Source organism: Ptychodera flava, chromosome 8, assembly GCF_041260155.1.
Source record: "Ptychodera flava strain L36383 chromosome 8, AS_Pfla_20210202, whole genome shotgun sequence".
NCBI classification, from domain to species: domain Eukaryota; kingdom Metazoa; phylum Hemichordata; class Enteropneusta; family Ptychoderidae; genus Ptychodera; species Ptychodera flava.
The window spans coordinates 29,169,369-29,181,752 of NC_091935.1; the positions used below are offsets into that span (position 1 = coordinate 29,169,369).

At 35.2% G+C, this 12,384-nt stretch overlaps 1 protein-coding gene across 2 annotated transcripts in view; it reads right to left on the bottom strand.

Moving 5' to 3' along the window:
- Positions 1–1,081: 1,081 nt before the first annotated feature.
- Positions 1,082–12,384, bottom strand: part of LOC139138976 (E3 ubiquitin-protein ligase Rnf220-like) — a 42,685-nt gene continuing 31,382 nt past the window's right edge. Inside the window, exons 5-13 of one of the 2 annotated variants that reach the window (XM_070707633.1) lie at positions 8,744–8,786; positions 8,031–8,236; positions 7,245–7,344; positions 6,675–6,861; positions 6,273–6,334; positions 5,557–5,629; positions 4,978–5,092; positions 4,685–4,759; positions 1,082–4,099 (exon numbers count right to left, since the gene is read on the bottom strand). In XM_070707633.1, coding sequence (XP_070563734.1) covers positions 4,028–4,099; positions 4,685–4,759; positions 4,978–5,092; positions 5,557–5,629; positions 6,273–6,334; positions 6,675–6,861; positions 7,245–7,344; positions 8,031–8,236; positions 8,744–8,786 — 933 coding nt within the window. In that variant the 3' untranslated portion in view covers positions 1,082–4,027. Of the gene's footprint in view, positions 4,100–4,684; positions 4,760–4,977; positions 5,093–5,556; positions 5,630–6,272; positions 6,335–6,674; positions 6,862–7,244; positions 7,348–8,030; positions 8,237–8,743; positions 8,787–12,384 lie in introns of both variants that reach the window. The other variant, XM_070707632.1, reaches the window with a different exon arrangement.

A 12,384-nucleotide genomic window follows, 5' to 3' on the forward strand; every position in this document is an offset into this window, starting at 1 on the left:
ATGCCAGCTGGAGCAATGCACATTCAAATATTCACACAACACACCATACTATAAAGCAACAAGCTATGGTAGAATGAATGTGTTTTGGGATAGATAGTTTGACCATCAAATGTTTCCAATACTTCTCTGGTCTATCACTTTGGGGGGGAGGGGGGCTCATTATGAAATGCTCAGAGTAAGTAAAGTTTTCATTGTCTGAGTTTTGTGTTATGGAAATAAATAATTTAACCCTTTGAGCGCTGTAATTTTTTCCCACCAAAATTTTAGTGCAAAATTTTACGAATTTTTATGTAATTTTTAGATAATTTTGGACCAAATGGACATCACATTTCATTGGCTACAGTTTTTTTACTAAAATTTTGGCAAAAACATGAAAAAAATTGACTGGGGTATATTTTGTAAAGGTGACATAAATTGACTTTGGTGCTCAAAAGGGTTAATTTATCCCTCAACACTTGACACAGGGAGGGTGGCTGTTTTGAATTTCAAATATTTGTAAATGTTTGGTAGTTCGTTTCTGGTAAGGTGAATGCTGATTTGGTAAGAGAATGGTTAGGAGTGTATTTGAGGAAAGTTTCAAGTACTGCAGTTTTGAGACACAGATTACCTTACACACAAAGACAGGTAAAAGATATTGACTTCTGAGTTCAATTTCATGAACCAATTTGAATCTTGTTTTAATCAATAACACAGCAAATGAATAAACAACAGCCAGGAGATAGAAATTTACACAGCATGAAGAAAAGGACCAATAATGTGAAATAGACACATGTAAAAAAAAATCACTATTTACATTTGATCATTTGAGAGACAAGAATTAATGATCTCAGGAAATAAAAGAATGCTATTGCTTGATTTTATTGAAGAATGTACTATGTTGGAATGACAAAACTCTGATGAGGAAAGTTTGTAATTTTTGAGTTCAAGCAATTTGAAGAAAGGTAGAAGTGATTTGCATAAAGCATATTCTTGTTTGGTTGAAAAGACTGGCATCATAAGCCTTTCTTACAACCCCTTTCTGGTTTTAAGAAATCCTTAAATTTACATCCAACCCTCCCATCACAATTCAAACCACAAAAAAGTCATACTAGTATTTATTTTGATTATCAACCAACTATAATGTCAACCTACATTTACAAAATAAGTTACTCTAAGCTTCAAGGTACAAATCCAATACCTAAGAGCTTCAACAATTCTTTGTACTTACATGTAATCAAGAAATAAACTTTTTCTCCCATCTTACAGTTCTACATGTCTTACAGTAACAAGCCGCTTAAAAACCCTGTCTATCCCCATTGTTAGTGGGATTGACCAACAGGACAACACCGATACACAGGTTTGGGTTTACTAGGGGTGTGCATGTGCCTTCATCAAAATAATGCAAAACAAGAGATAAAAATATGACAACAGTGATCACATAAATGAATGAATAGAAATGGAACTGTTACAAAACTGAAAACTTCTGTACACCAAACAGATCTGGTCACATGCCCATTGACATGTGCAGTACTGAACACCTCAATGTGATTAAAATCAGATGTAGAGTATGGCGGTATTTTCTTGCTGTCACCACTCACTACTAGTGAGAGGCGACAGCAAGAGAATACTGCGTAAGTATAGAGGTCGCCCTACTCTAAATCTGATTTTAATCAGATTGTGAACACCTATACCAACAGTTGTAAGTTTGGGAAGAAATCAGTGAAATCTCAATAGAAAGTTTGTGACCAAAACATGACCTTGCATGCTGATACACTGGTATAATCTATCAGTGTTATTGAACTCTCTGTAACAATCAACCCTCTTCACGGAATTCTGTTCAGAATTGCCATCTTTCCGTCATTGTTCAGCAAAATTTTCAAATATTTTGCAACAAAACATAGAATATCAAATATGACAAGCAAATAGAAATATAATGATTAAAGTAGTGCATTCAGATTGATCTCAAAGTGATTAATTTTACTCCATACATGGAAAGATGTTTCATGGCAGGTTGAGATTTCACATGTGGTTAGTGGTATGCTCATACCAACACACTGGCTAGACCTAAGATAGTCATCTGTTGAAATCTGAACAAGGTGTAAGTTGTATTCATACTACTGTGGGTCTTATCAAACTGTTGGTTTCCAAACCCAAATGCATAGTATCTTGAGTGACAATACTGTATTTTCTTCTGAAAATATTTCTACATAAAATGTGCATAAGGAAAACAAATGAAAAGCCAGTTTTCATATAAAAATGATATTCATTGAAAAATAATCATGATCAAAATTGTAAATTAGCCATAGAAATAACTATGTTAGCCATATAACCGGTTTCCAAACAGTTGAAATAACTTAAAGTATAACTTGTCAAGCAGATCTTTGTCTGCAGTCTATATGTACATTTTTATGCTACTTAAATATTGAAATGCAGTGTGACTTGGATTTTTGTTCTTGAATCTATGTAAAACTATATCTATTGTGAAGACCTTCAAACTTCAAACATATTGGCATTGTTCATTTTGTATGGGGGAAACGAACAATTGTTCACGTCAAGATTTTGTATGTGAATTTTTATCCTTGTGTAATGTGAAAACACATTTAAAATGAACGGAGTCATGTTTAAATGATGATAAAGAAATCAACTTTCAACATTACTCCTTTTTTTTTTTAAATATTTATTGTAGACAGTGGGAATAGAACAATAGTTGGGTGTAAAAATGTCATAAAACAGTGTGTCCTTTAAACGTTTAAGATTTCTCAATCTTTGAATAATTAATATTACAAATTTCATTGAGTCAACCCTATCCCTGTACAGATAATAAGTAAAATTTTCATGAATCAAAAACATTTGTGACTTTGCAGCCATCAAACTGGCTTAGAAAATGCATGGGTAATATTTTGATGTGTCAACTGGAACCAATGTACTCTTGCTACACTAGGAAATACTTAAAACAAGATATTTTTATTACTTTTCGGTTGCAATATTCACAAATTCTTTATAAAATAACTTCATGAATTTGTTACATTTCAGACAAAATAGGATATAAGCTTTGTACAAAAGGCATTACTTTGTAATCGCCTCAAAATTTTGATTTTTTAATGAGAAATGATTAAATTCATGGGGCTGCTTGCTATGAAAAGCTGAAATGGACTGCATTTGCCAATAATTGATCAATAAAATGCTTTGAAGAAAAAAAATGTACACAATATCTGCTAGGCTACACTTTATATTACCAGTGTTTACTTTCAAACACAAGGTCACAAACTACATGAGTTTCCTCTGTACAGAATATAGTCTAAGAGTGCAGGAAAAAAAAGTTTTGAATTTCATAAATAATACAGACTACAAGAACACTTCGTTCTTTGAATCATCTATATCAACAATACATCACTCAAGATATTTATATCACATGAAAACTAGGAAATGGGCGTGTTTTGAATCTAGATATCAGTACTGTGTTCTTTTTAAATGAGTTACAAATTCTGGTGATGAAAATACCTATAGATTTTACACATCTGATATATTATTTACAGACAAATGGATGCTTCCCATTGTAAACCAGTAACATAGTTCAATAAGGAAAAAGGACATTCCCTAGACATGTATAAATTACATCTTTAAACCGCCCTAGCAACCATCACACTGTTTGGATGGTTTAGAAAAATAGGATTTTTTCTGGGTTCACATTTTCTGGGATGAAACACTATTTGATAACGCACATAGCTTGAAAGTGGGCTGAGGACGAATTTACTGAGGAGTGTTTGTATATGGCAAATGAGTTAAAATCTTCCAAATAGCTTGATCTCCTGCACTTTCACAGAATACTACACATTTTTGGGGGGACTTCCCTGGAAAGATTTGAAATTTAAGGACTTTCCATAGCATTAGAAGTCACACTCTGAAATTACATATTCAAGACACTTGTTCAAAAGTTGAGCTGGCTCATGGGACTTTAGAACAATTGTATCATATCCTCTATGAGTAGAGGGACAGAGGGTCAATCCGATGGAATAAGACAACACTAAGATGAAATAAATTGTAACATCTAAAGAAATATTCTCCTGAGATCAGTTGGTGATGTAATCATATTACACTGTGGACACAGCTTCTTGGCACCCTGAAAAGAAAAGGATATTTTCTCTGTTTAAACTTCCATTTGCTTTATTAGAACTAATGAAAGTAGATTGAGCCTCAGGGACAGATATTCAATTCTCTCAGTTTTACAATTCTTTTCTGATCTACCACTTGTGGGGGCTCATTTTGAAGCTCATGGAGAAAGAAAAACTTTCACTGGCTTACTTTTTCAAAAATTGAAAAGTTTCTTTTTTTTCCATAGAGTTAACACAGGGATGGCAGCCATTTTGACTTTCAAATATCAGTAAAAATCTTGGGGTAATTGGTTTCTCTAGGACTACAATTTGCATGGTGACCCCTGATTTTTATTCTTGACTTTGAAAGAGAATGGTTGAAAGATTCTCTAAGGAAAGTTGAAGGAAAAATTGAAGTCTTTCATTTTCGTGGTGCATACTACCTTAAATGCAAATCTTTATTTTTTTCTCTCTTCAAAAGGCAGTAATATGAATCTTAACTAAGAAATGAAATCATCTGTTTCAACTTATTTGTAGGCTTTTGCATGACGATAGTCTTCACCATACAAGAGTTAATTTTGAGGCTATGAGGAATGGAAATGCATGTCACTTACCAGAGTTCTAAGCCAGCATTCTTCACAATGTACATGCCAACATTGTACAGACACAACAGGGTTGTGATACGTTTCCTGTAGGGATATACATACAAGGAAGAAATCAGTTATAAAGACTGAATAACAATCAGAAAAGGTTTTCCAGCAAGCTGCCATGACTACAGTTTCCATTATCAAACATAAACAACTTGCCTGGGCAGACACAAACTACAAATGTTCACCAATTTGAACAACAGCAATGTATATTTTGGCTACAGAGGGCGCTATATATACCGTATTCAAGTTATACTTACCATGCAGATAAGACATTTGAATTTATCTGGTTTAGAGTGTCTTTCTAACATATGTATTCTAGATTTCAATGAAGCAATAACTTCAGTTGGATTCTGTCCTTCCAAATCAGCCTCACTGAAATAAAGAGAAAACAACTTCATCAACTCCTATGGAAAGAAACACTTGCAAGAGATCATCTCACATTACTTGCCTAAAGAGCAACATGCCTTTCTATCCTTTGCAGTCACACATTTACATTCTATTCCAGAAATCAAGTTCAAATATGCACTTTGCTGTATAATCAAATTTCTATGAATTAAATGAAAATTCCATTGCATGGCCACAGGGATCCAAAGCTTTTGCAGGCACACTGCCTGTCACTAACAATGTCGCTCCATGACTATTGTTTATGATCTGGCGTTGGAAATTCTATAAATTTTTGTAAACTCATGCATTACAGTCCTCTATAAAATTATTAAAATGTGCTATTCTTCACAATATATATCAAGATATACAGAATTTTATACATTTTACAAATAAAATTTGCGTTAAACAAATCTTTTCATTTCAAAGAAATGAGAGAAAAGAATATGACGTACCTGTCGCAGGTTGTGGTGTCTGTTTTCTGTTTCTTGGCAATATGTTTTGATTTGTCATCAATACCTTTGTGTTCTAGAAATTGTAAAAAAAATTCAACTATTACAGATTAATCAAGATGATCATTGTCTGAATGTTAGTCACATTCTATGAAATCATGAATTAGACAACAAAATTGACATCACAGGTGAGATGCTTCTGTAATGCAAATTTTATGAATATTTTATGCAAATACAGCACTGCCTTATGGGAAAAGATCTTTCTTTTTTTCAAAATGAATTATGATTTGAGTATATCAAAAGATTTTCAAGGTTGCACCTTAATACTTTATCATTTGCTCACTAACAACTTGAGAGAAGTTCACGAAATTCAAAGACAAGACCTTTTTTGCTTATCTCAAAGAGTTTCAATAATTTTCCACTGATCAAAACCTTAGTTAAAGTTTTTGGCTTGTTCATATTGTCCACTTGCAATCCTCATTCCCTTCTAACGGTATATCTCTTTTCAATTTCTCAAGAAGGGCTGATTGCCTGCAAAGGTTTTCAGCCCACAATACTTCAAATAAAAGATTAGATGCAACAACTCTAAAAACACACAGATGCAAGCAAAAGAAATTTTGTCACATGTGAAAGAATGAACATTTCAGGTTATTAAATTGCAGAAGAGTGGCCCACCCATCCCTAATAATTCTATCAACAAATTAAATGACAACACATACCTGAACTTTCCCACCTTGTTCGGTCTACTGAGGGAGAACCAACCGGAGAGGACATCTCTGCTCTATAAAACAAAACAAAAAATATGAGAGATCTTATTGCATTCTGATTTGAAAATATAAACAACAGTTTTGATCACAAACTGTTCAGATTTATCCAAAAACCAAACAATACATTTATGTAACGATTGCACTGTCAAAGGTGAACAAAAGAAAGAAACATTGAATAATCTTCTAAATGTCTAAATAATTCAGATCCCTGGCCTTTTCAAGCTGGGCTGTAACTTGATCCATTTTGTAAAAGAATTAAAATGGTACCGTCCTGTTTGTTTGTTTGTATCCACAATACCTCCTCTTAAAATATGAAAACTACCTTTGTGTAAATTGCACCTTCTCTAAACTTACTTGAGAACTGCTCCTCTCAATGCCCGTCTTTCCCGTTCTTCCTTGGGTTCTTCCGACGTACACGGAATGACATCACGTTCACTGTACTGCACAGGTCCGTACACTTCATTGTCATCCCCATCTACGTTGAGATCAACATCACTGTCACCATCATCACCTTTCCTCTTATGTACTTGGAAACCAGATGCTGACAAAGCAAAGTACAAATGCACACAGTTAGGGTTTGTATTTTATTGCATATCAGAACTACAATAATTCAAAGTGTTAAAATAGAAGCCAGGTTCTAACACGAACAAAATCTTACACAGCCGGGAAACCTTTTCCTTTCCTGTCAACGTTTTAGACCATAAGTTACCTTACATCTACACAGATCAAAAGCTTGCATTGTATATTCACATATTACACTGACAGAACACATCCTTCATAAATTTTGCTGCCTCAAAATGCTGTATTGAAGAGATTAGAATTAAAAGATGACATTCTATTAATTTCTTCTGGCTCCACTTGACCACACCTATTGAGAACAAATCATGTTTATTGACAGAGCACTGCTTGTATTTTTCATATTACCTGCATATCCTCCTTCCAACATAGTGCTGACTCTGACCCTAGTCTGACCAGCCCATTCATACTCCTCAAATACATTGTCATCATTGCTAGGTGAGTTTCTTTGCTGTTATGGAAAGAAAAAAGTCAATGGGGTTATAGGAAGAAAAAATCAACAAAAAATTTTGTAGTTTGTCCATTCTTCATGTCATCGTATAAGAATCAGTTTCCAAGCTATTGTAAGAACGCACTTTTAATACAGGATCTTTGATAGAGCATTGGGGCATTTTTTTCTCTCACACAACATATATTTGTCAAAAACACAACTGCTATCAGCAGGGTTTTTTATGAGTCTAAGGACCACTACCAAGGCCCCCATCATGTAGTCCTCAGATTCCTTTAGTTACGTTTATCATACACCTCCCTTGGCATCTATTACAGGGCTGGTGAAATCAGTCTTGGTAAAATATTTGGTGATCATGAACCTTGGACAGATGGCTTTGCTCACAGCTGTACCCATAATTGTGATCAACCCTCTAGTTCTACCAATATGTTTGAGACCCATCACGTTTGATACATGCAAAACAATGCAGAAAAGGCCTACAGGATGGTATTAAAAGACCATTCTGTAACAACTGCCTTCTTCAAATTTGGCCTTGACCTCATCCAAAAGTGCTTTCTTCCAAAAAACTTTAACTCTACTGAAAAAAAAAGTGTATCTGCCAGATAGGGAACTTCCTGAGACTTACGAAGATCTTCATACCACTGAAATTTTTGACAATATTCAAAGATGTGTGAACCTTCAATCACCTTTCTAATACAAGCTTCAGCATGATTGTTGATTTGTTCTGGAGTACCACTGATCTTCTCACAGCAGATAGGACACACACTCTCTGACACTACACTGCCAGATGCAGCGTCTGTACTGGTCCCAGCTTCCATCCCATTATTGGCATCACTACCGGTGGACGCGCCAATTTCCGAAGATGTCCTCTTCTTCTTTCTCAATCTTGCAGCTGTAAGGGCAAAGTTAACAGAAAACACAAGTTCTATTAGAAAATAGTCCATTTCCTTTTATATTTGTGATGAGCTACAGAACAACAACATTTACTTTTTCTCAGTCATAAGGAACCTGACAATTATTGCAATTTTCAATAGTTCTTTTTTGGTGTGAAGTTCAAATCATGACAAATTTATATATATTTATGCGAGCACAAATGAGAATTCATTCATTCTTGATGTCTTTCAAAATCTGTGATCGTGAAGTTGGTTGCCAATGGATGATATCTAGAAGACTACCACAGATTTGACTGACCAATCACAGGGCCCAATGTTAGTAAACAAGTGAGTTTGCTGGCCTGGATGACAACAAATCTGCATCATGCTATCGTCCGTGATTTACATTGAATTTAAATGAAAATAGCTGTAAGGCAGATCAAAGTATTGAGAAAGTCACTAAGGATGGTACTGATCACAAATAAAATGCCAAAATACTCAGGAGAATGACCTTTGCATCAACTCACCTTGCAACCTATTCTGACGGTTTGACCTCACCCGCTGGAAATTCTGCAACATCAAAAAAATCACAGTAAATTACTTTCGATCCCTAAAATTTGTTCAAAATCAATGTCAGCATGATCTAGTGTTACTGATGCGCTCTAAAATACCTCTTCTTGTGACGTCATGGGCGGAGAATTACTTGGATGCATCAGATGATATGCCTATGCTATGTCCTCTTTCCAACAATGCAAAACAAGGAGTTTGGGGGCTCTGATACGCCCTCTATTGGTGAAAGTCAGAAAACCATTTCCGCCGTAGGAAAACCAACGAACAGACTTCCTACTCCTAGAATCCTACTCTGTGTACAAAGTTACTGGAAAAGTAACCGTGGGAACTATAAGCATGCGTTTAAAAACTGAAACTACGCTTTTTGAGGGAAAGTGATAGAGGAGGAGTATACCTCACACGTAAGTCCAAAATATGCTTGGAAATATTGCCTTCAACTACGAATATACATGCTTCATGCTTCATGTTTCATGTGTACCGTACACCACGATTCATGTTGCGATCGCGACACTCACAAATTGAGTCGGGAACATGGAAACAGCTGAGCTTGTTGTGAGCGTTACATATCTATCAGCAATGTAATGACGTCGGATTTACCGTCGCTGATACCGTAAAGCACATAGCTAAGCTAAGTTATCGCACAAGACGACCGATTATCGTCACCCAAGTACGAGGCATACTGCACAAGCTACCGCAACTGATTGCAGAATTCGGTATAGCGCCACCTACCGGCAAGGTATGAAGCGATTGGGAACCCAAACTGAGCAATAGGTTATGTACTTAGAAATGGAATGATTTTGACAAGCTCTATTAACTATGTGAAGGGGTGTCGTTGATGATCTTGCTTCACTTGTATGAAATGAATACCATGAGTGAGGACACTCACAAACTGAGTCGGGACATGGAAACAGCTTTGTCACAAAACTACAGTGAAGTGAACAACCCATTCACACCATTTGTTCAAAATGTGAATTTCTTGATTTCAGGTGACCTGACTGTGGTAACTTGTAGGATGCGTACATAAGGCAGTTTCACAATTAAAATTGGTACACAACAGCTTAAGTCGTCAGTTCATAAGAATGATGACAATTTACCATAAGAATGATGACAATTTACACTGTTCCTTGAAACTTTGATTTGCAAGACATATGTACTATTTTTGACAACTGAAAGTTTTACCCACAAACTGAACTGATAATTTCTTATGATAACAAAAATAACCACAGTACTCCCTCCCTGTAGAAGCTAGTTTTGTAGATCATAAAAAATGTGAGTCTATAAGAACAAGATATAGATACTCAAGTCCCTCAATAGCACTTTTACAAATCACTTGACACATTGGATTTTTCATAGGATTACAAAACCATCATCAGTTCAAAATAATCAACAATCTCAATAACTGCCATAATTTTCCACTAGTTGTCTCTTTTTCGCAGAATGTCACTTGAAAATTATCCTGTGCCTGGCGCCAGCTATCAGCCATGTTGATCTTGTGACAAATATGGATTTAATCAAATTCATCATAAGCGATTTTATCATCCGGGAATTAATGGATATGCTTGCAAAATTTACAGTGGAGAAACATATGGCAGGTATAAATAAGCCAAAGTAATTTGTTGAATTATTATCCACATGAAAGGAAGACACTAACAAAAAACTAACAATCTAATTTTTGCTTCAACATGTAATTCAATGCTAGATAGCATGTTTAAATATAAGAAAATTTTGTCTAAGTCTAGAAATATTACATTTACATGCATTGATATCTACTTGACTAAAAGAAATACAAAATTGACTCTTAAGAATTTCTTATTGATGTTAGTTGGATGGCACTCTGACTTACAGAAATACTGTACAAGCCCTGCCATGATATTGTTAGTTTTAAACATTGTACTAGCTCTTATGGGTGAATTTCTTTTTCTCTCTGTTTGTGAAAAGGGGCAGTTTGTAAACAAAGCGCCGTTTGTTGAATTTTTGGAGGCAAATTGAGTGACAAGATCCATTATGAATAGGCTAGTAACTCCCAGCTTTTGCAGATTTAGAATTTGACATAAATTTAGAATTGGATAGTTATTGTGAATAGCTAAGGTCTGAATTTATGGGTTTGAAACCATGAAAATACATTGTGGCTGTCACTAAATGTGATGGAAATACAAGATTGTAGATGGAATCTTTTAGAGAAGAAAAATTCAAAGTTCTGCTTACAAAGTATGCTGGTACCACAGTAAAACTGCAGTGGTATCTATGGAAACCATATGTGTTGGCTGTTCTTTCATTGCTTTTACTCTCCATTTCACATACAAAGTAGACAGAGACAGGCTATATATTTTATCTTTTCTGGAGGAATGGCATCACATGTTTTATCAGGTCACATGTGTTTATCATGTTTGCAGTGTGCGATATTGGCACGTATGATATTTTTTCAGAGACTCACCAAGACTGGAAATGCATGATTTGTCTCAGCTGATAGAAGACAATGCTCTGTGTACATTGTATCAATTCTACTGGCTTCTATGATTCCAATGAAGGAAAAGGAACCAATATCTAGCAAAACCAATCTCTGCTTCCTTCTAATCCATCAAACTTGTGTAAATTGACTGCAGCTGATCCAAGAACAATGATCTCAACTCCTACCACAGATCTTCCGTCATTTTCTTTTCACAACACCAAAACTTGAGTCAGCTGAATTATCGACACAGTAACCTTCTAAAACACCATTCTGTCCTGTGCGATCAATCCCTCTTCTTTACAATGAAAATACAACGGTTGCTTAAGTGTGACGAACATAAATCTTTCACTTCTACTGTATGAAAGGTCACTGTACTTTATCTATATGCACAAGTACGTGCTAACAGAACACACTATTTATGCCAATCATCTAGTCTTGATTCCAGCTCAATTTTGGCTTAGTGTAGAATGCACCTGAGGGACAGATATTTCGACTCACATTTTTACAATTCTTTTCTGTTCTACCACTTGTGGGGGCTCATTTTAAAGCTCTTTGAGTAAGAAATTTCAGTCTTAGCTTTCCAAAAGTCAAAATTTAATTTATCCCTATACAGTTGACACTGGGATGGCAGCCATTTTGGATTTCAAATATAAGTGTATATTAGGTAATTTGTTTCTCTAGTGCCAAACTTTGCATTGTGGCCCTTGATTTTTATTCTTGATGTGGGGAGAGAATGTTTGAAATTTTCATTGAGGAAATTTTGAGAAAAAGTTTTAAGATTTTCACTTTCTAGGCACATACTACCCTAAGAGATAGGTTTTTATGCCCAATGTGTGCCATAGCCATGAACATTTCCATCAACTGAGATTGTGCCAAAATATACAGTCTCTGGCACTTTGCAAAGCAGTGGCTATACCCAATGCATTCTATACAGGAACTGCAGATGCTGGGATTGTCTGCACTCTCTGAGTATGAAGAGTCTTTTTCATCGATACAGGGCAAAGATGAACCATATACTACTAGCAAATCATATGCCACCAATGTTATGATGAGATCACCATGATTTAATATTGATTTAATGATTGTGATTTAATTAAAAGAATATTTCATCCACAATAATGAAGAGCTCACAGTTTGTGACTGGCATTT